General features: G+C 35.8%; 1 protein-coding gene across 2 annotated transcripts in view; it reads right to left on the bottom strand.

The window, feature by feature from the left end:
* Positions 1 to 3,821: 3,821 nt before the first annotated feature.
* The window catches only part of LOC123333201 (NKG2-A/NKG2-B type II integral membrane protein), a 106,665-nt gene continuing 86,230 nt past the window's right edge, over positions 3,822 to 24,256 (bottom strand). Inside the window, exons 1-6 of one of the 2 annotated variants that reach the window (XM_044941134.2) lie at positions 8,760 to 9,229; positions 8,276 to 8,374; positions 7,738 to 7,791; positions 7,036 to 7,187; positions 4,871 to 4,971; positions 3,822 to 4,549 (exon numbers count right to left, since the gene is read on the bottom strand). In XM_044941134.2, the coding sequence (XP_044797069.2) occupies positions 4,432 to 4,549; positions 4,871 to 4,971; positions 7,036 to 7,187; positions 7,738 to 7,791; positions 8,276 to 8,374; positions 8,760 to 8,946 (711 nt within the window). In that variant the 5' untranslated portion in view covers positions 8,947 to 9,229 and the 3' untranslated portion in view covers positions 3,822 to 4,431. Of the gene's footprint in view, positions 4,550 to 4,870; positions 4,972 to 7,035; positions 7,188 to 7,737; positions 7,792 to 8,275; positions 8,375 to 8,759; positions 9,230 to 24,256 lie in introns of those variants that run through there. The other variant, XM_045165301.1, reaches the window with a different exon arrangement.

Below are 24,256 nucleotides of genomic sequence, written 5' to 3'. Positions count from 1 at the left end.
TTCCAAATTGGGAAAGGAGTATCTCAAGGCTGTATACTGTCACCCTGTTTATTTAACTTCTATGCAGAGCACATCATGCGAAATGCCAGGCTGGATGAAGCACAGCTGGAATCAAGATTGCTGGGAGAAATAGCAATAACCTCAGATATGCAGATGACACCACCCTTATGACAGAAAGAGAAGAACTAAAGAGCCTCTTGATGAAAATGAAATAGGAGAGTAAAAAAGCTGGCTTAAAACTTAACATTCAGAAAGTGAAGATCATGGTATCCAGTCCCAGCAGTTTATGGCAAAAACATGGGGAAGCAATGGAAACAGTGAGAGACTTTATTTTTTGGACTCCAATTTACAGATTTGACTGCAGCCATGAAATTGAAAAACGCTTGTTCCTTGGAAAGAAAGCTGTGACCAAACTAGACAGCATATTAAAATCAGAGACACTACTTTAAGGTCTGTCTAGTCAAAGCTTGGTTTTTCAGTAGTCATGTGTGGATGTGAGAGTTGGACCATCTAGAAGCTGAGCACGGAAGAACTGATGCTTTTGAACTGTGGTGATGGAGAAGACTCTTGAGAGTCCCTTGCACTGGGAGGAGATCAAACCAGTCCATCCTAGAGAAAATCAGTCCTGAATATTCATTGGAAGGACTGATGCTGCAGCTGAAACTCTAATACTTTGGCCACCTAACGGGAGGAACTATCTCACTGGAAAAGACCCTGACACTGGGAAAGATTGAAGGCGGGAGGAGAAGGGAACAACAGAGGATGAGATGGTTGGATGCTGTCACCGAGTCGATGGACATGAGTTTGAGCAAGATCTGGGAGTTGGTGATGGATAGGGAAGCCTGGTGTGCTACAGTCCGTGGGGTTGCAGAGTCAGACATGACTGAGTGACTGAACTGAAACCTGACAAAACCATTATGGTTTTTACAGATGTTAAACAGACAATAAAGCTGTATTATAAAAACTTTTTATGATCCATATGAAATAGAATGTCTAGAAAATGCAAATTACCAAATGTAGTACAACAACCATAAACTTGTATAAGCTTAACATGTGTTAAATATATTAAGTTCACTGTATAAACCTTCCTATAAAAAATTCTAGGAGCCCTAATGGTAACAATAGTGAATAATAACACTTAAAACTATGCCAGGTCTTTCACCATAAAACAGAGGCTTACCTAGAGCCTTGATAACAAAACCTGTCAAGTTATATAATATCAATGCACTCACTCCAAATTCTTTATGATAATGGATGAAAAAAATCATCTTAATCTAAATATGATATATGCAGTGATTTTTCAAAGGAAGAAAATACAGAATGATTTTTGTGGTTTTATTCCAGGAATGCATAATTGGTCAACATTTGAAGGAAAGAGATATTTCAAAAACATTAAAAATTTTCTCATTCCATTGAAAGAAAAATAATAAAATGGTAACATGACTGATTGCATACAAAACCTATAAGAAAGAAAATTATGAATACTATGGAATTGCTTTCATGTTAGAAAGGCATATGAAGAAATCTTTAAAAAGATCTCATATTTGAGCAATGAAATATTGAAATATTTTCCACCAATATAGGAAGGATACTTATAAGACCTTTACTGTACCATCTGTTCAACATTGGAAATAAAAGGCAATTGGGTAAAAATAAGTCAAAAACAAGAAAAACAAAAACAAAGAAAAGAAAAACAAGAAAAAGTTATTGCACCTGGAGGGAAGAAATAAAATTTGATTATTCAGAGATGCACTATCTATTTACATAAACAATCCAGAGGAATATATATTTGAAATGATAAAATTAATACATACAATCAGAGAAATCATTGGGCACAATTCTATTTGTAGCAGCAACAATTACTACAAATTTAAAAACAAAATAGCTGTTTACAAAAGTGTGGCTATGAAATGTCCATATTTGTGTGAAATTTCAATGTTGGAAACTATAAAATATTTTAGGGGGATTTCGCTGGTGGTCCAGTGGATTGGATTACTTGCTTCCCGGTGCAGGGAGTGGGCGTTCCATCCCTGGTTACTGAATCAAGATACCACATAATGAACAGTGTCACACAAAAAAATAATAAATAAAAATTGATCAATAAAATAGGGAGAATTTAAAGAAAACCTAATTGATTGGAAGGATAAATCATGATATTGACTGGAAGAGTCAATATTGTAAGACGATTATCTTCAGAAATTATTTTAAAGATTAAACACAGTCCCAAAGCAGTTACTTTTTAAAAACTTTATTGAGGTGTAATTTACAGAGCATAAAATTTATCCATTTAAATTATATAAATCCATGATTTTAAAATTATTCACAGTTTATGACCATCACTACTATCAAACTCTAGAGAGCATTCATCACTAATCAGTTTGCAGTCTTTTCCTATTCTGTCTCTTCACAACCCTTGCTAAGTGGCTTCAGTCGTGTCCGACTCTGGGCGACCCCATAGATGGCAGCCCACCAGGCTCCCCCGTCCCTGGGATTCTCCAGGCAAGAACACTGGAGTGGGTTGCCATTTCCTTCTCCAATGCATGAAAGTGAAAATTGAAAGTGAAGTCGCTCAGTCGTGTCCGACTCTTAGCGACCCCATGGACTGCAGCCCACCAGGCCCCTCCGTCCATGGGATTTTCCAGGCAAGAGTACTGGAGTGGGGTGCCATTGCCTTCTCCATTCACAACCCTTAATAATCACAAATCTACTTTTGGTCTCTGTACTCCTATTTTTGATATTACATGGAAATGGGCTCACACAATATGCAATCTTTTAGAAGTTTGAATGCCATAACATACTGTTGAGCAAAAAAAGTGAGACACAAAAGTAATGTTACCTATATTTTTGGATGTGTATATGATACTTCAATGGGGTTTTCCAGTTGGCACTAGTAGTAAAGAAACTGCCTGCCAAGGCAGGAGAAGAGGGTTTGATCCCTGGGTCAGGAAGGTCCTCCAGGGAATATGAAATGATAGCCCACTTCAGTAGTCTTTTTTTAAAAAAATTAATAAATTTATTTTAATTGGAGGATAATTACTTTAAAATATTGTGGTATTTTTCTCATACAAGGACATGAATCAGCCATGGGTGCGCATGTGTTCCCCATTCAGAACCCTGCTCTCACCTTCCTCCCTCCCCCATCCCTTGGGTTGTCCCAGAGCACTAGCTCTGAGAGTCCTGCTTCATGCATCCAACTTGCACTGGTCATCTCTTTAATATATGGGAATATACATGTTTCAATGCTATTCTCTCAAATCATCCCACCCTCGCTTTTTCCCACATACTCCACAAGTCTGTTCTTTACATCTGTGTCTCTTTTGTTGCCTTGCGTATAGGATCATTATTACGTTCTTTCTAAAGTCCATATATGTGCATTAATATAGTGTATTGATGGTTCTCTTTCTGATTTAGTTCCCTCTGTATAATAGGCTCCAGTTTCATCCACTTCATTAGAACTGATTCAAATGCTGGGAAAACCGGTCAACCATACGCAAAAGAATGAAACCAGAACACTTTCTAACACCATAAACAAAAATAAACTCAAAATGGATTAAAGATCTAAACTTAACACCAGAGACTATTAAAACTCTTAGAGGAAAACAGAGGCATAACACCCAATGATATAAACCACAGCAAGATTCTCTATGACCCAACTTGCAGAGTAATGGAAATAAAAACAAAAATACAAATGGGACCTGCGTAACTTAAAAGCTTTTGCATAACGAAGGAAACTATAAGCAAGGTGGAAAGGCAGCCTTCAGAATGGAAGACAATAACAGCAAATGAAACAACTGACAAAGAATTAAGCTCCAAAATATACAAGCAGTTCATGCAGCTCAGTACCAGAAAAATGAACAACCCACTCAAAAAGTGGGCCAAAGAAGTAAACAGGCATTTCTCCTAAGAAGATATACAGAGGGCTAATAAAACACATGAAAAGACATGTAGCTTTCTCATATCACAACACCACTCATTACTAGACAAATGCAAATTAAAAACACAATGAGGTATCGTCTCTGCAGGTCAGAATGGCCACCATAAAAAAGTCGACAAACAACAACAGCTGGAGAGGGTGTGGAGAAAAAGGAAACCCTCTTACACTGTTGATGGAAATGTAAATACCGCATAATTCTGGTACAGCCACTATGGAGAACAGTGTGGAAATTCCTTAAAAATCTGAGAATAGAACCACTCCAGTATTCTTGACTGGAGATTTCCTTGGACAGAGAAGCCTGACAGCCTATAGTCCATGGGGTCTCAAAGAGTCAGACACAACTGAACGAATGAGCACACACGATTATATTTCAACTGTTTTTGAAAATCATTCGTTATCAGAAAAATTTATATAATTCATTTTAAAATGTATGCAATCAGAATATTATTTTCATTTCATAAAAGGTCAAGTTACCCAACAGCATCCAAACTCATATTTTAATTCTCAAGCTTACTCTTGCAATGATATGTATTTGGAAACTGACAGTCTTCTGCTTTTATGCCCCATAAAGATTGTACAGCACAGTTACGTTCACCAGGTAATTTGTCTGTTATCCTGTTATGGAAAAATGCATAATTCTGTTATATTCTATGAAGACAACTCATAAAACAATAGCATTTTCCATGTAACTGTAATACAAGATATTTTGAAAATGGGTAATGAAGTCTTTAATAAAATTTCAGTAAGAGCTTGTTACTAGGAAATTGGGCTACAGAGTAGCCTGGTTTTCAACATTGGTATCAACATTTTATTAACTTTCAATATCTCCCTTCAGCTTTCTATAATTTGACTAAGACAAATGTATTCATGTTATTTTAAAAATATTTCTCTTTTGTATTTTTCTTCCTCTATATAGCATTCCTTTTACAAACTTACTGTAGATTGCAAGTTGAACCATTTAGCCACTTCCAAGGACGACCCCAGCCTTCACGAGAGATTTGAATCCACGATATACTTGATAGGGACATCAGAAATTTCTAGCCCAAAATAAAGAATTTTCACTTAAATAGTCATCATGAAATGTTTTTGTTAATTTTTAAAATGCAAGTCAAAGGATGTGTTCTTTCATAGCATCTATCATTCTTTGAACAAATTGAGCATGTTAGATTCTAATCTAACACTAAAAACATAGGAGTTGAAAGTTGGAAGTTTTAATAGTGCCATAAATATTAACCAATATCTGTACTTTTGATTCAAAATTAACATTTATACTTATCAGTTTCACTGTGTTCTACTGTTAATAAGGAAAATTCCTTTTTTTTTTGACAGCCATTTAATAAAGGGAATATTTACAAAGACATGAAATAGTTGTAGAGATCCCACAAAAGAATATACCTTGCATAACAACTTGGGGATACTTACAGCTGTGAACTACATCTGACATTAAGCCTAAGGGATAAGAAGGTGGAGTAATTGAATATGTGCAATGAGGAAAATTCTGATTCATATAATTTCATTTTTCCTCATGTCAAAACTAACATAGCAAGGCTTTAAATAAGTCTTTAGATTCCATGACATTCATTTTTCTGGATATTGTGACAATATCAATGGATTTCTCTACTATTATGTTTCTCAGAATTTGTTTTAGAGGGAAATTAAGGAAATGAAATTGAGAAAATAAGTGACATGAGAGCCAGATTTAGTTTTCTGAGCCTGACACCATTCTTTGACTAGATAAACCCCAAAGCCATCTGTTTCTGTATTGGTGGAATCAGTGGCCCAGACAAGGGGTCAGAGACTCATTTCTCTCTGCTCCTCCCTGCTAAGTTCAACTGTAAACATGGGACTAATGAAAGACACGAGAAAGGAGAACTCTGAAAGGTAGAAAGTGAAGGGTGACGTGGCTTGAGACTTCCCAGCAGTCCCACTCCTCTGTAATTGCTAATCACTTCTCCTTGATGAGAGAACAAGATGGGAGATGAAGGAGTGATAATTAGGGGCATATTGTATCTCCCCACTAACCAGGTGAAAGTGACCTAGGCCTCTTACTTCCCAAACACCCCATACCTAACCTAGCTGTTGGGGGTGGCACAGGTAATCTGTTCCTCCTGTGTGTTGACAGAATCGTGTAGGCAACACCAGGTAAGCCTTACAAGATGATCCATCAGGACACTTACTAACAAGGAGCAGTCAGAGAAATTGCCTGTTTCCTCCACTGAGAGACACTAGGGTTGGGTGATAGGGGTGGGGGTGGGACCAGCAAAGGGGATGTCTTGACTAAAACTACTGAAGCTAAGAAACCTCTTTATCCCTGAGGGTGTAAGACTCCATCTCCACCCAGCAGCATTGGAAAGAATGGATCTTAACTGTTGAATTCACACAATGAGCTGTGGAAATTTACAAACTTCACACAAATGCAAAAATGTGGAGGAACTGCAAAATATCATATGGCAGTGATGAGACAGGGACAACCTGTATGATTCCATGTCCTGGAGTAGAAAATGGCAACCCACTTCAGAGTTCTTGCCTGGAAAATTCCATGGACACAGGAGCCTGACATGCTGAAGTTAATGAGGTTTCAAAGAGTCAGACACTATTGAACGACTAAGCGCGAACACGGGATTCCATGTATATGATTCAAAAGCAATCAAAGAGATTCTATAATATCAAAAGTCAGGATAGTGAGTAAATAAGGAGGTGAGACATGATAAGATATTACAGAAGGGTGGGGCTGCTGGGAAGTTGAAACTTCTATTTTGTGATCTGATGTGCAATTACATAATTCTATAGGCAAAATCATATGTTTATTTTCCTTGATGTATGGTAAAATTAGATAGCACAGTGTATTTTAGAACTTAATAGCATTTGTAGAAGCATGGTTTTCTATTAAAAGCAAGAACCAGAAATTACTACACATGCATGAATGGTATAAAAATGTAAATAAAGTATCATAAAGTTATAGTCCATTGTTTAATGGAATACTAGCAGACCTTAAAATAAACAAGCTACAAATATGTACAAAAGCACAAGTGAATCCTAACAAATATAATGTTGACTAAATGAAGCCTTTAGCAAAGTGTTGGAAACATTTAATAGCTTACCATTTCCTCTTCATTATCTATATAAAGCAGAGTAGAATTCTTAGTAGCACAGGATATCAAACTCTCATTCCACGATTTTTTTTCCAAACTAGTATAATAGCAGTTGTTGGAATATGTAAGCCAGTCTTGTGGACAATGACCACAATGACATTCTGAAGAAAGATTATGAATTAGTATTCAAAAACAATTTGAATTTGGAAAATAAAAATTAACTTACATATATGCATAGATATAAACATATGTAAACACACACACACATATATATACATATATATATATATATATAAAATAACATATCTATGCATCCTCAAGGCTGGTACATATAAAACAAATCTCATTCATGCATTCATAGAGAGGGTCTGTCTTTAATATGTGTTCCCATATAAAGGAAACACATAGAAATGTCTACTCTTTACATGTCCTGAAAATCAAGAAATGAAACTTCTATTTTAGAATAGCAAAATTATTTGTCTCTTATCATATTATAGCAGGAGGAAATTACAGCCAATTGCCAACAATGGATATGGTGATCCTATTATTGCATAGGGAGAAGCACTCTCCTATAATCATTTATTTATGAATGTTTATTGCCTGATTTTATAAATTATGTTCTATCCCCAAATCTATTCTTATTTTCACTAGCCTAAGAGAGAGACAAAAATGAACTGTATTCATATCAGAACTTTGAAAATCATTATGTACCTTTCTGGAGCCTTGTTATGAGAGAGGAGGAATTCTGTTCCCATATTACAGTAGCTACAAAATTAATCATTAAAAAATTAGTATTGCTTTAAATGAATCATAATGATTTTAGTTTATGAGCTTGAGAATTCAGTTTATTGTTTAGAATTAGAGTAATCTGAAATAAAACTGAGTTAGCAAGAAAAATTAATTAGGTAATGAAGACTTGATGCAAAAAATATTTCAAAAACTTAACGGAACAAACTTCACCACGTCTTACAGTATTTGCTTTAACTAATCTCAAGAATTAATTTGTATTTCTCAAAAATATCTTTAAACCTCCTAAAGCATGCATTTAAGTTATGAAATCAGAATATACATACACATGCTCTCTGTAATTCTCCTGTGTTGTATATTTCTGACAAATTAGATATACTGATTTATTCTAATTGCATGTATTTTAATGATAGGCACATTCTATAATATTATGAAATGTTTAGCAGCACTGACCACCAGTAAAGTGATAAGTTCCCTTACAGTTTTTCAAAAACGTACTTACAGGGAGGAACAGTGATCACTGTCACCACAGTGGACATCAAGACGAGGCAGATGATTCCCAGGATCCCAGCAATGAACTTCTCTGGAGGTGACGGTGAACCTGCAGGGACAGAAAAGGAAACTGAGAAAGGAGTGATGGGGACAGTTGTTCAGAGTTTACATACACAAGAACCCACACGAACACAGAGTTATGGATATAAACTTGGACCCCAACCCATTTTGACCACTGTAGTCTTTCTTTCAGAATATACCATTGCGTTTTCAGCAAATATAAGACTACATGAATTGTTGATCAAAGACTTCAAATTATAGTAATGCCAGAATAAAAGTGGTCCTCCGATTTCACATCAGAATCCCATATCCAGCTTCAGGTTCTGTTCTTCAAAGTGAAAAATATGTGAGCTTATCCCCTACTCATTCTCCGCACCTCTGCACCCCCACTGCACATCCTAGAACAGTTCCATGTGTGTCTAGTAAGTGTTTACCTTTGGAGTGGTAATTCTTGTCGTTTCTGTGAAGATTCTGAGGAGCATTTTGAAGATTTAATTCTGCATATGTTAATTCCTGCTCAGTCATTGAAATGGAACTTTTAGAAACCTTAGGTTTTCTTTTCTGCCTCTCTGAGTTCTTGACTCCCTTCAGTTCTGCATAGGTTGCTCCTTGGTTATTCATCTCTGCAGCTGAGTGAGATCAAGGACTGTGCTTGAAGTGAACTGAGGTTGAGTGGTGTATGTGAGATAAGAACCCTAGTACAATGCCACAGGCGGGGCAAAGCGCTTAGTGCTCACTTTGCAGCTGAACAAACTTAAAGCCTGGTAAATCCTTACAACATTAAACAAGTTTTTCATGATAGAATGCTTTTTTGGAAAAGATATTCTATATTTGACACATATATTATTGATTGAAACAGTGAAAAGCAATAAATTAAGGAGGAATAAAGAAGTCCATGAACAATAATATCCTTATTAAGTCAGATTCCATGGAAATATTTTAAAACCATCATAGTGCTTGTGTTCAAATTAAAATGTTCTGTTAACAAGAGAGATTCACCCAAATTTATGATAATTTTGAAATTTAAGAATGGTTAAAAACAGTTCTTTAAAGGTGAGGAGAGAATAATGTTGACATGTACAGTAATTTCCTACACTAAATTACATTATTTGGTGACTTACATTTATTGATGAAAAGGGATAACAAATGGTCTTGATTTCAAATGGTTGAGGAGTTCTGAGAAAGCAGTAAAAACTGAGGAAATGCTTCATATATTGGAAAGTGTTACATGACACATTAAACATATATAACAAAGTAATATGAAAAATAAACAAATTAAGAAAGACTAAAAAATACTTATTTCACAAAAGTAGTTGATAATTGATTTAATGGCTAATATCTGAACTCATAAAATGATAAACATGTATAGGTCACTTATGGAAGAACACTGTTGGTTCAAACTTCCAGAAAGATCTGATAGATGCCCATGTTAGTAAAGGTCATTTTAGCTGTATAAGTGATGGTAATTATTTATAAAAAATCCAGATAACATAATTTAATAATTCAGACAATTGATGCTGTAGTCAGAAATATCTGGAAATTAATTATGACTGAAAATTATAAAATGTGACCTTCAAAAAATAATTTACTATCTGGTAACCCATATTATTAATATAAAATGGAAATAAGTTTATGCAATATATAACGTGTGTAACACTGAGCACTCAACCTAGAATTTATAAGTTCTCAATAATTATCAGTTTTAATTATTATCTTAGTCATCATTTCTATGGTACTGTTTCTGATTTATATCAGCCTTTAGTTAGTATAACATATCATTTATGCAATGTTTGATTTTTAAAAAATACTTTAATTATGACAATTAAGTTTAAATTAGCCTTTAGGTATATGGCAAAACCAATACAATATTGTAAAGTTAAAAAATTATATATATTAAAAAAAGAAGTTACTTCATCATTAATTTTATTAAAAAATTAGGGTTCTTTTATTCAATCTAATACATATAGGAGGAATTATGTTTGGCCTTTTGCTATATAATGAATTCCTTTCCAAGAATCTGTGTATAGATGTTGAGCAAAATATGTATAAACATATTATCATACAAAAAAGCTTACCATCTACTGATTATAAAATCCAAAACTAATTGTTCCCTATCATGAGGTCAATAAATTTCAATTAATATTATATAGACACCCAAATATGCATGTGTGTATTCACTTGACTAGCGTTCTACAGACAATAATTTGAATACTTGGAGAAATCACCCAATATTTGGTATTTTATGGTTATTGTTTATACCAAATTATTAAAAAAAAACAATTTTCTACTTTGATTTTGTGTATATTTACTCTACCTCAGTTGCATCCCCACTAACATTTGTTAGTTCCCACTAAGTGAGATGGTCTAGCAGAGAGACAGGAGAGGAGGGACACATACCTTTTGTTGGCCGGGAAGTTGTGCATTCCTTAGTGTGCAGATCAGGTTACTCTCTAAAAAGAGACCTGCTTAGGCTGGTAACCAAAGGAGAAATTTAAAAACTTAAAACCCGGTCAAGAATAAGCAATGTCTGTGACCTTCACAGGCTGCCCTGTGAAGGCTCAGAGTGAAGCTAGAATGGAAAATATTGATTTGTCATCAATGTGTCACTTCAGGTTTGAACAGGAAATCCTCACACTTAGGCGAGTTGAAGAGAGTTTTGCTTATCACACACCTCCAGAAAATAGGAGGCTTTGGGCTCCAATTAAAAGGACAACTGGACCTCTAATTGTGTTATTTACATTTTCCATGTTTAAATGCCTCTGAGAAATTGTTATCATATACTGTAAGATCCATTAGATCTGATAAACAGAGTGCCAGAAGAACTATGGATGGAGCTCTGTGAACACTGTATAGGAGGCAGTGGTCAAGGTCATCCCCAAGAAAAAGAAATGCAAAGAGGCAAGATGGTTGTCTGAGGAGGCCTTACAAATAGCTGAGAAAAGAAGAGAAGCTAAAGGCAAAGGACAAAAGGAAAAATATATTCATCTAAATGCAGAGTTCCAAAGAATAGCAAGGAGAGATAAGAAAGCCTTCCTCAGTGACTAGTGCAAAGAATAGAGGAAAACAATAGAATGGGAAAGAGTAGAGATCTCTTCAAGAAGATTAGAGGTACCAAGGGAACATTTCATGCAAAGATGGGTACAATAAAGGACAGAAATAGTATGGGCCTAACAGAAGCAGAAGATATTAAGAAGAGGTGGCAAGAATACACAGAAGAACTTTCCAAAAAAGATCTTCATGACCCAGATAAGCACCCAGATCACTTGCCTAGAGCCAGACATCTTGGAATGTGAAGTCAAGTGGGCCTTAGAAAGCATCACTATGAACAAAGCTAGTGGAGGTGTTGGAATTCCAGTTGAGCTATTGGAAATCCTGAAAGATGATGCTGTGGAAGTGCTGCATTCAATATGCCAGCAATTTTGGAAAACTCAGCAGTGGCCACAGGACTAGAAAACGTCAGTTTTCATTCCAATCCCAAAGAAAGGCAATGCCAAGGACTGTTAAAACTACTGCACAATTGCACTCATCTCATTTGCTAGCAAAGTAATGCTCAAAATTCTCCAAGCCAGGCTTCAACAGTACGTGAACTAAGAACTTCCAGATGTTCAAGCTGGCTTTAGGAAAGGCAGAGGAAGCAGAGATCAAGTTTCCAACATCCATTGGATCATCAAAAAAGCAAGAGACCAAAAGACTGTTCTATAACTCTGTGTCTCTTTTGCTGTCTCTCATACAGGGTTATAATTACCATCTTTCTAAATTCCATATATATGCATTAGTATACTGTATTGGTGTTTTTCTTTATGGCTTACTTTACTCTGTATAATAGGCTCCAGTTTCATCTACCTCATTAGAACTGATTCAAAAAAAAAAAAAACAAAAAACTGATTCAAATGCATTCTTTTTAATGGCTGAGTAATACTCCATTGTGTATATGTACCACGGCTTTCTTATCCATTCTTCTGCTGATGGACATCTAGGTTGCTTCCATGGCCTGGCTATTATAAATGGCATTGAAACATATATAATATCATATATGAAACAAGTCACCAGTCCAGGTTCCATACAGGATACTGGATGCTTGGTGCTGGTGCAGAGACGACCCAGAGGGATGGTACAGGGAGGAAGGAGGGAGAGGGGTTCAGGATGGGGAACACATATATACCTATGGCAGATTCATGTTGATGTATGGCAAAACCAATACAATATTGTAAGGTAATTAACCTCCAATTAAAATAAATAAATTTATATATTTTTTTTTAAAAAAGCAAGAGACCTCCAAAAAAGCATTTACTTCTGCTTTATTGACTATGCCGGTCCCATCACTTCATGGGAAATAGATGGGGAAACAGTGGAAACAGTGTCAGACTTTATTTTTTGGACTCAAAATCACTGCAGATGGTGATTGCAGCCATAAAAATAAAAGACCCTTACTCCTTGGAAGGAAAGTTATGACCAACCTAGATAGCACATTCAAAAGCAGAGACATTACTTTGCCAACAAAGGTGCGTCTAGTCAAGGCTATGGTTTTTCCAGTGGTCATGTATGGATGTGAGAATTGGACTGTGAAGAAGGCTGACTGCCGAAGAATTGATGCTTTTGAACTGTGGTGTTGGAGAAGACTCTTGAGAGTCCCTTGGACTGCAAGGAGATCCAACCAGTCCATTCTAAAGGAGATCAGCCCTGGGTGTTCTTTGGAAGGAATGGTGCTAAAACTGAAATTCCAATACTTGGCCACCTCATGCAAAGAGTTGACTCATTGGAAAAGACTCTGATGCTGGGAAGGATTAGGGGCAGGAGGAGAAGGGGAAGACAGAGGATGAGATGGCTGGATGGCATCACCAACTTGATGGACATGAATTTGAGTGAACTCCGGGAGTTGGTGACGGACATTGAGGCCTGGTGTGCTGCAATTCATGGGGTCGCAAAGATCGGACACAAATGAGCGACTGAACTGAACTGAACTGATGAGGAACAAAGTTCTGGCAATGTTTACAGGTCATAAAAATATTTTTCAGAAAAAAGATGTGTTTTTATTTCTTTATTTACTACTACTTAAAAATTTTCTTGGTAATTTATTTTGTATTAATCATCTACAAACTCATCTAAAATTTATAAAATATTTCTGTGTTGAGACTATGTGATTCACTGACATCAATTCTATATTCATTTATTTAAAATATTTTCATAGGTCAGTAATTCATATACATTCATAGTATTACATGTGAAAAATAGAGGAGTATCACTGACTCCATAGTCTTCACTGAATACTGACTGTGCACTTTGAAGTCTCCTATGTGATGAAAAGGCATTGAAAGGCAAACAGGCCCTTACTTCATGAACATATATGTGGAAGGACATGTTTTGTTTTGTTTTAGGAGCAAAAGCAAATATTTAAGAAACACAAATGAATAAGGAAGACACGTATTTTTTTCTTTAAAATTTTTTTTTGGATTCTAGCTGTTTTATAATGTGTGATAGTTTCAGGTGTACAGCAGAGAGATTCAGTTATACACATACCTGTATCTACTCTGTTTTTAGATTCTTTTTCTATATAGGCCATTACAGAGTATTGAGTACAGTTCCCTGTGCTACACAGCAGGTTCTCTTTTATATACAGTAATGTATAGATGTTAATGCTAATCTCCCAGTGTATCCCTGCCCTCCCCATCACCTGTTGGTTTTCAGTTGTTCAGTCATGTCCGACTCTTTGCAACCCCATGGACTGAAGCACACCAGGCTTCCCTGTCCATCACCATCTCCCAGAGCTTGCTCAAACTCATGTCGGTTGAGTCGGTGATGCAATCCAACCATCTCATCCTCTGTCGTCCCCTTCTTCTCCTGCTTTCAATCTTTCCCAGCATCAGGGTCTTTTCAAATGAGTCAGTTCTTTGCATCAGGTGGCCAAAATATTAGAGCTTAAGCTTCAGCATCAGTCCTTCCAATGAATATTAAGACTTGATTTTCTTTAGGATTGAATGGTTTGGTCTCCTTGTAGTCCAAGGGAATCTTGGGAGTCTTACCCAGCACCACTGTTCAAAAGCATAAATTCTTCAATGCTCAGCCTTCTTTATAGTCCAACTCTCACATCCATACATGACTACTGGAAAAGCCATAGCTTTAACTATAGGGACCTTTGTTGGCAATGTAATATCTCTGCTTTTTAATTTGCTGTCTAGGTGGTAACCATAAATTTATTTACTACATCTGTTGACTCTACTTCTCTATCATAAAATGTCATATAGATTGGAAAGAGAAACAGAATTGTTTATTTGTGAAATGACATAATTGTCTGCACAAATTGCAAAGTATCTCCAAAATCCTCCTAAAACTAATCAGTAAGTAGAGTCCCTGGACTGCAAGGATATCCAACCAGTCAATCCTAAAGGAAATCAATCCTGAATATTCATTGGAAGGACTGAGGCTGAAGCTGAAAGTCCAATACTTTGGCCACTTGATGCAAAGAACTGACTCATTGGAAAAGACCCTGATGTTGGGAAAGATTGAAGGCAGGTGGAGAAGGGGACGACAGAAGATGAGATGGTTGGATAGCATCACTGACTTGATGGACATGAGTTTGAGTAAACTCTGGGTGTTGATGATGGACAGGGAAGCCTGGCGTGCTGCAGTCCATGGGGTCGCAGAGAGTCGGACACAACTGAGTGACTGAACTGAACTGAACTGAAACATGGTTTCAGATAGAACAGAATATTAAAATCAGTTATATTTCTACATAACTTGTTAGAAATTGAGAAAAACAAAAAGTATCATTTATAATGGACTTCCTTGGTGGCTTGGATGATAAAGCGTCTGCCTACAATGTGGGAGAGCCAGGTTCAATCCCTGGGTTAGGAAGATCTCCTGGAGAAGGAAATGGCAACCCATTCCAGTATTCTTGCCTGGGAAATCTCATGGATGCAGGAACCTGGTAGGCTACAATCCTTGGGGTCAAAAACTTTAAGTTGATAGTATAAATGTACCAAATATTTGCACCATTTGTATGCTGAATTATTAAATACTAATGAGAAAGGTTGAAAAAAACAAATTGATAAATAAACTATAGTCTTAAACTGGAAGTCTAAACATTATGATGATTCCTTTTCTCCCTTAATTGCTCTATAAATTTAAGTCAGTCATAATCAGAACCACACAGCCTGGTTCTCTGTGACAACCTACAGGGGCTGGATGGAGTGGGAGAAAGGTTCATGTGGGAGGGGACATATGTACACTTATGGCTGACTCACATTGTTGTATAATAGAATTCAGCACAACATTGTAAAGCAATTTTCTTCCAATTAAAAAAAAGTTAAAAAATAAGAAACATATTAAGCTTTTATTTTGTAGAAAGTTGCATATTAATTTTAATTTTTTAATGAATTTTGTTTTTTAGAACAATATACATTTATAGAATAAGTTTGAAGATAGTATAGAATTCCATATATATGAAATCAGTTCCTCTTGAATTCATTTTATATTAGTATTGCACTTTTGTTGTAATTAATAAACCAACATCAGTGTTTTTTTAGTAACGAAAATCCATAGTTTATTCATGCTTCTGTAATTGTTTTTACCTATGTCCTTTTTTAATTCCAGAATCCCATCCAGGTTACCACATGACATTTAGATGTCACGTCTCTTTAGGCCCCCCTTGGCTATTACAGACTTTCCTTGTGTTTGATGATCTTGATAGTTTTGAAAAGTGCTAGGTAGGTATATTTTAGATTACCCTTCATTGAGATATGTCTGACATTTTTCTCATGAGGAGATTGGAGTTGTAAATTTGGGGAGGACGACAGAGTGCAAATTGTATTACATCATATCAAGGGAACAAACTGTGAACATGATCTCTGTTGATGTTACCTTTGCTCACTGAGGTGGTGTTTGTCAGGTTTTCCACTTGAAAGTTACTCTTATTTTCCCTCTTCCATATGACTCTGTAATAATTTCTTTGGAAAGAAATCATTATGTGCAGTAAGTACTTAAGGAGTAAGGAGTGCCATCCATTTTAGGCAAGAGCATCTGCATTATTTATTTAGAATTTTTCTGCACAGGAGATTGTTTCATCTCCCTCATTTGCTAAAGTATTCAATCATTTTATGCTACTGTGGACTCATGGGTATTTTATATTGGGGTTATAATTAATACTATTTCTTTTCTGTGATTTTTGCTGCTTAAACTGTTCCAGCTTTGGCCATTGGTAATTCCTTTACCTAGTTGACATACCTCTACAGTTTTAAGCACTTCTCCATTTTCTAGAACTACAAAAATCTCCAGGCTCTTCTTATGTATTTCCTACCCCTATTTTAGAATCAGCCATTTTTTTCAAGTAGCTAAGATTTTATTTACTAGTAATGGAATTATAATAAAAAAAATGGCCGCTAAGTAAGTTTTTTCTTCTTTGCAAAATAAAATGAAAACAATTTTGAAAAAGACAAAGCAGCAGAACTCACATCACTTCACAACATCCTATAAATTCCCAATAATCAAGTTATTGGTGAAAGAAGGCAGATATTCAGATCAATGAAATAGGATAGTGTTTAGAAATAGATACAAGTATAGGTGGTGAATTGATTTTTGACAAAAGTGCCATGATAATTCAAGAGAAGAGTACAATTTTCAAAAAATGGTGCTGAAATAACTAGACATCTTTTGGCAAAACATTTTTAAAAAGAATTCAATCCATACTTTGCACTATATACCAAATTAATGCAATGAAACATAGATATCCATGTAAACTTAGAGTTTCTAGAAGAAGGCATAGGAGAAAACTTTTCAAGTTCAGGTTAATTAAGATTTCTTAATTAAAAACTTCTTAAATATAAAAACATATGTTTAAAAATTATTTATTTCACTTCTTCAAGTTAAACTTCTGCTCATCTAAACTTCTAAAAAGAATGTTAAGAGAATACAAGGTATACTGGAAGGCAGTATTTATAAAACACATGTCTGAAAAAATTTTAACATCGAAAATATATAAAGAGAGAACTCTCAGAGCTCAATAATAAGAAAATGAACAACCCAATAAAAATAGGCAAAATATGTAATCAATCTTTACCATAGGACATCATATGAAAGGATGGTGCACATCATTTATTGGTTCAATTCAGTTCAGTCACTCAGTCATGTCCGACTCTTTGTGATCCCATGAATTTGCAGCATGCCAGGCCTCCCTGTCCATCACCAAATCCCAGAGTTTACTCAAACTCATGTCCATCAAGTCAGTGATGTCATCCAGCCATCTCATCCTCTGTCGTCCCTTTCTCCTCCTGCCCCCAATCCCTCCCAGCATCAGAGTCTTTTCCAATGAGTCAACTCTTTGCATGAGGTGGCCAAAGTACTGGAGTTTCAGCTTTAGCATCATTCCTTCCAAAGAAATCCCAGGGCTGATCTCCTTCAGAATGGACTGGTTGGATCTCCTTGCAGTCCAAGGGACTCTCAAGAGTCTTCTCCAACACCACAATTCAAAAGCACCAATTCTTCGGCGCTCAGCTTTCTTTATAGTCCAACTTTTACATCCATACATGACCACTGGAAAAACCATAGCCTTGACTAGACGGACCTTTGTTGACAGAGTAATGTCTCTGCTTTTTAATATGTTCTAGTTTGATTATAAGTTTCCTTCCAAGGAGTAAGCGTCTTTTAATTTCATGGCTGCAATCACCATCTGCAGTGATTTTGGAGCCCAGAAAAATAAAGTCTGACACTGTTTCCCCATCTATTTCCCAGGAAGTGATGGGCTCAGATGCCATGAACTCAGTTTTCTGAATGTTGAGCTTTAAGCCAACTTTTTCAGTCTCCTCTTTCACTTTCATCAAGAGGCTTTTTAGTTCCCCTTCACTTTCTGCCATAAGGGTGGTTTCATCTAAATATCTGAGGTTATCAATATTTCTCCCAGCAATACTCATTAGAGATATACAAATATACCTTTATTATACCACACCTTTATTAAAAATAGTTTTAAATTTTTTCAATATTAAAGTTAGTAGGACACTAGCAAATAGAATTCTCATACACTGCTAATACAATGCAAAATGGTACAGCCACTTTGCAATATGGAATCATACCCAAAAGTCTGGACTTGCCAGACAGCATTCAAGCTATTAGTTGTGGTATAGGTCACAAACACAGATCTATTTATTTTCTTTCTGTTGCTATACTGTCTTTTTCATAAAAAGTAAGAAATCAAACAAATGCATATACAATTGATACAGAATAATGACTTCACTTACTCTTGGCATTAAATCCCAGGTAAAATGTACATGGCTGTGACAACAGTTTGCAAGATTACTTACTAAATCTGTGTGAGTAGCAGAAATTGACTACACAGTCCTAAGGTTCATGAGAAGCACTGATACTTTCTCACTCTGCCAACCTGTGCTCATAACTGGTGTGATCTGGGATTTATGTTTGAAAGAGGCAGAAGTGGAGGGTCCACAATGTATCTCTATCAAGCTCAAATATAGATGCAGCCCATAACAAAGCATTCTGAAATGAGAGATATACAGACTGGACTTCCAAGGGTCTCAGTTTTTATAAGGAAATGTTGTTGCATGTGTCCTTGGTTGTCTTTTCATCAGGTAGCAAGACAAGCTACCTACTTCTCACAAATGAAGTGCATGAATCTGGAACAGTCAGAAGCAGACATCTTTGTTGCTTTAATATATGCACAGTTTCCTTCGTTCAACTCTTTCCAATCACTTAATATAAAATAAAAGTATATAAATAAAGTAAAATAGACATTCACTAATGCAAACATAAGAAATATTGGTTCAAAGTTAAGGTATATATATTTTTTCTTTCCTTACAAGAAACTATCCCTTGGTGCCCTAGCCTTTCCTAAAACATACTTTATAAGGATTACAGCAACAAGTTGAAAAGCCTCCCTCTCCATATATACTCATTTTCTGAACTTAAATTCTTTGTATGTGGTGTCTGTATGTACACGCAATGCTCATGTGTGTGCTAGTTGCTAAGTTATGTCCTATTCTTTACAACCCCATGGACAGTAGCCTGCCAGCCTCCTCTGTTCATGGGGTTTCCCAGGCAAGAATATTGCAGTGCATTGCCTTTCTCCAGGGGATCTTCCTGATCCAGGGATCAAATCTGTGTCTCCTGCATTTCCAATGGATCTTTACCACTGAGCCACATGTATATGCCCATATATGTGTGCATATTTGTCTATATATTGAAAGTGTGCATTTCCCTATATGCTTTTCAAAATGTAAACTAGAATATGGAACTTTTTATTTACTATCTATTCTCGAGACTTACAATTTTAGAAAAGGGATTGACTTATTTTCCCATGTCCATTAATTTCTGGTACTTTTATGAGATAATCCAATCCAATAGAAATAGAATAGTTGGCTTTGATGAAGTTCTGTAATAAAAAGAGCTATATTTTATGAGAAAAATGTCTTTTCATAATTCTGAAATGAAATAATAATCTTTTTAATATTTTTATTATTTTGAGTAACAAATAGTATAAAGATCAATTTCATCCTGATTCTGTTCAAATGATAAAATAATAGAATCTTAGTTATATTTATTAAATATAGTGACATAAATGACACATAAAATAACACTGTCTTAGCTTACCTATCATTTTTTTTTTTAAGATTTTTTGGATGTAGATCATTTTTTGAGACTTCCCTGGTGGCTCAGACGGTTAAGCGTCTGTTTACAATGTGGGAGACCCGGGTTCGATCCCTGGGTCAGGAAGATCCCCTGGAAAAGGAAATGGCAATCCCTTCCAGTACTATTGCCTGGAAAATCCCATGGACAGAGGAGCCTGGTAGGCTACAGTTCATAAGGTCACAAAGATTTAAAGCTTTTATTGAATGTGTTGTAATATTGCTTCTGTTTTATGCTTTGGATTTTTAGCCGAGAGGCATGTGGGCTCTTAGCTGCACGACGAGAGATCACATCTGTACCTTGTATGTTGAAAGGTAAAGTCTTAACCATTGGACCACTAGGGAAGCCCTGTACCTATCTTATTTAATCTTCAGACTAAAATATCTTAATTTACTTTCAAAATTGATACTTGTAGCTCAAGAAAAAATTCTGAGCAAAATTGGTTGGTATTTTGAGGTCCAGGTGTGACAGATGTGAGGTTTTTTACCAATGTCATTTAAATTGTTTTTCAAAAGTACTGTGCTTATTTTTTGTGAAGTGAGCATCTTGAAGAAGTGGTCCTTATTCTACCAGATGAGATGTTTACATAGGTATCTGGAAATTACTTGATAAGTACAAATGTAACTGATGTTCATCTTGTAACTTAATTTTTACCACATTTATGCACATATATTGGGATTTCCCTGATGGCTAGTGGTAAAGAACCTGCCTGCTAATGAAGGTGATGAGGGTTTGATCTCTGGTTCTGGAAGATTCCCTGGAGAAGGAAATGGTCACCCACCCAAGTACTCTTGCCTGGGAAATCCCATGGACAGAGGAGCCTGGCGGGCTACAGTTCATGGGGTGGCAAAGAGGTGGACACAACTGAGTGACTAAACACAGCACAGCACATATGTCATATGAGAATATTGTATTTCAAGCTCCAGCCCTAAGTCTCATTAATAAAAACTTGTAAGCGAGTAAATGCTTAACACTTGCAATGGCAGTTCCTGTCATTCCACTGACATAATGAAAGGCAATTTGAAAGTTTAATCCCACGTAGGTTGTCGCCTGCTCAGCTGCTAAAATTAATCTTTTCATGATCTTACCTCTCATTTGCTGTCTCCTGGTGTCCTTAAGAGACTCGGTTCTGAGTAGTTTTCCTTTTGGTTCTTCATCTCTGTGGCTGTTTAATGTCAAGGATGTCGCTCTATGAAAACTTTACATAAGTAGTTAATAAATGGTGTATAAAATCACAAGAAGCCTTGAAGAGTTAAACTGGGTGATGTGTGAGATGAGCTAACAGCACTCATTTAGCAGCTGAGCAAATCCAAGTTTGGTTCTCATTTCAGTAGACCTTTAGACAACTGTTTCATGGTAGAGTACGTAGTTTTAAAAATAGTATTGGTGTTTAATAACCAAGAGTGGTGGGAATGGGCGGGAGGTGAGAGGGAAACTCAAAGCAGGGGACGTATGTACACCTATGGTTTATTTTTGCTGATGTATGACAGAAATCAAACCAATATTGTAAACCAGTCATCAATCAGTTAAAAACAACTAATTCTCTGTTTGACATAATGTTAATTGTTTATTGGAACAATGAAAATTAGTAGATAACTGAAAAAGTTCATGAATAGTAATATCCTGATGAATTGAAAGTCAAAATTCACAGAAACACTTTAAAATTGTTATAATATCTTTGTTCAAATTAAAGTCCATATTGGAAAAACATGCACCAATTATATAGGTAAGTTTAAAATCCATTAAAAGTTAAAGACAGCTTTCTCTGATGAGGGAATAACAGTATTGGCATATATGGTACACTCTGCATTAAACTACTTTAATTGGGACATTCATTAATGAAAAGGGAATGAGATGCTATCAAATAATTCTATTTTGAGTGATTGTGGAGCTCTAAGAAATCATTAAAAAATTAAAGAAATATTTTACATGTTAAAAATGGTACATGACATATTAAATTCTCCAAAAGTTTTTATCATATAAAGACAAAACAATGTTAAAATGTCATTAAATACTTATTTACATGTGTAATTGACAATTGACAATGGCTAAGATATGAAATCACAAAATGATAAGGAAAAGCATACATCATTTATGGAAGAACAATGTTGGTACAAACTTCCAGGAAGATCCTGAGGCTGTTAAGTCAATGAGGGAAGCTTTAGTTGTATCAGCAATTATAAGAAATCAATAATGTGCCTTAAAAATTCAGTCAATGGATTCTGTAGTCAGTGCAATCTACAATTAATTCTGGCTTTGAAATTTACAATGTATGACCTTTAAAAATTATTTAGTATTTAGCAAAGGAGTTTACTAATCTAAAATGAGAATAAAAATATGTATGATATAAAGCATGTAAAACACCTAATATTAAATTTGACTTTTATTTTATTTCATATTTTAATGCAATTGCCATGGAATTATTCATATCAGGCAATATAATTTATTAGACAGAAATCTCTGTGTTAGTGTGATTTATCTTTTTTCAATATTGCGATCAAGTTTTTATAAAGCATTTGATTGTATGTAATTGAGTTAATCCAGCATTTTACTGGAGGTACCATATTCTGATTTTTACTTTAATTAGATCAGTGAAGAATTATATTAGCCATTCACAATTCTATGAATCCATTTTAAGAACCTATTTTTAAGGGCTGAGTTAAATAGTTAATACTATATCGAATTCTGTCTATTAATGATAAAATACAATGTTAACTGTCCCTTGTCCTGATGCTCCTGATACTTCATCTTAAATTGGATTAACAAACTCAGTTATACATGAAAGTATTCACTTGAAGAACATCTTAGGCAAGAATTTGAACATTTTAAGAAATCTTCCCCAAAACTTTACATTTTATTCTTACTTTCTCCCAAAATTAAAATACCAAAATATCAAATACAGATACCAATATCTCTTTAATTTGTTTGCTTAGCAATTGTCCCTAAGTCGAACCACATTGGCATTTGTAATCTCCTGCTAAATGAGATGAGGATTTAGGAAGGAGAGGGAAACACATACCTTCTACAGGCCAGAGTCCTGCCTCTTCTCGTGAGTGGCCAGGTTACTGTGAAAATCAAACAATGTCTGTGGTCTTCACAGACTGCCCTGTGAATGCCCAAAGTGAAACAATAGTGGAAAAAGTACATTTCTTATCACCGTGTCACCGAAACAGGAAATTCTTAGGCTTGGGTATTTTAAGACAGTTTATCTCATCACACAACTCCAGAATATAGGAGACTTTGGATATGTAGTGTATCAGTTAGTTTGTTCTTTGGTGAGTTCCTCTGAAAATTGATTTCACTTTCTAAAAGATCAAATCAGATCAGATCAGATCAGTCGCTCAGTCGTGTCCGACTCTTTGCGACCCCATGAATCGCAGCATGCCAGGCCTCAATGTCCATCACCAGCTCCTGGAGTTCACTCAGACTCACGTCCATTGAGTCAGTGATGCCATCCAGCCATCTCATCCTCTGTCGTCCCCTTCTCATCCTGCCCCCAATTCCTCCCAGCATCAGAGTCTTTTCCAATGAGTCAACTCTTTGCATGAGGTGGCCAAAGTACTGGAGTTTCAGCTTTAGCATCATTCCTTCCAAAGAAATCCCAGGGCTGATCTCCTTCAGAATGGACTGGTTGGATCTCCTTGCAGTCCAAGGGACTCTCAAGAGTCTTCTCCAACACCACAGTTCAAAAGCATCAGTTTGTCAGAGCTCAGCCTTCTTCACAGTCCAACTCTAACATCCATACATGACCACAGGAAAAACATAGCCTTGACTAGACGGACCTTTGTTGGCAAAGTAATGTCTCTGCTTTTGAATATGCTATCTAGGTTGGTCATAACTTTCCTTCCAAAGAGTAAGTGTCTTTTAATTTCATGGCTGCAATCATCATCTGCAGTGATTTTGGAGCCCAGAAAAATAAAGTCTGACACTGTTTCCCCATCTATTTCCCAGGAAGTGATGGGCTCAGATGCTATGAAGTCAGTTTTCTGAATGTTGAGCTTGAAGCCAACTTTTTCACTGTCCACTTTCACTTTCATCAAAAGGCTATTTAGTTCATCTTCACTTTCTGCCATAAGGGTGGTGTCATCTGCATATCTGAGGTTATTTATATTTCTCCCAGCAATCTTGATTCCAGCTTGTCTTTCTTCCAGTCCAGCATTTCTCATGATGTACTCTGCATACAAGTTAAATAAACAGGGTGACAATATACAGCCTTGATGAACTCCTTTACTATTTGGAACCAGTCTGTTGTTCCATGTCCAGTTCTAACTGTGCTTCCTGACCTCTATACAAATTTCTCAAG

Source organism: Bubalus bubalis, chromosome 4 (genome assembly GCF_019923935.1).
Source record: "Bubalus bubalis isolate 160015118507 breed Murrah chromosome 4, NDDB_SH_1, whole genome shotgun sequence".
Classification (NCBI taxonomy): Eukaryota; Metazoa; Chordata; class Mammalia; order Artiodactyla; family Bovidae; genus Bubalus; species Bubalus bubalis.
This window is presented reverse-complemented; position numbering and strand designations above follow the sequence as displayed.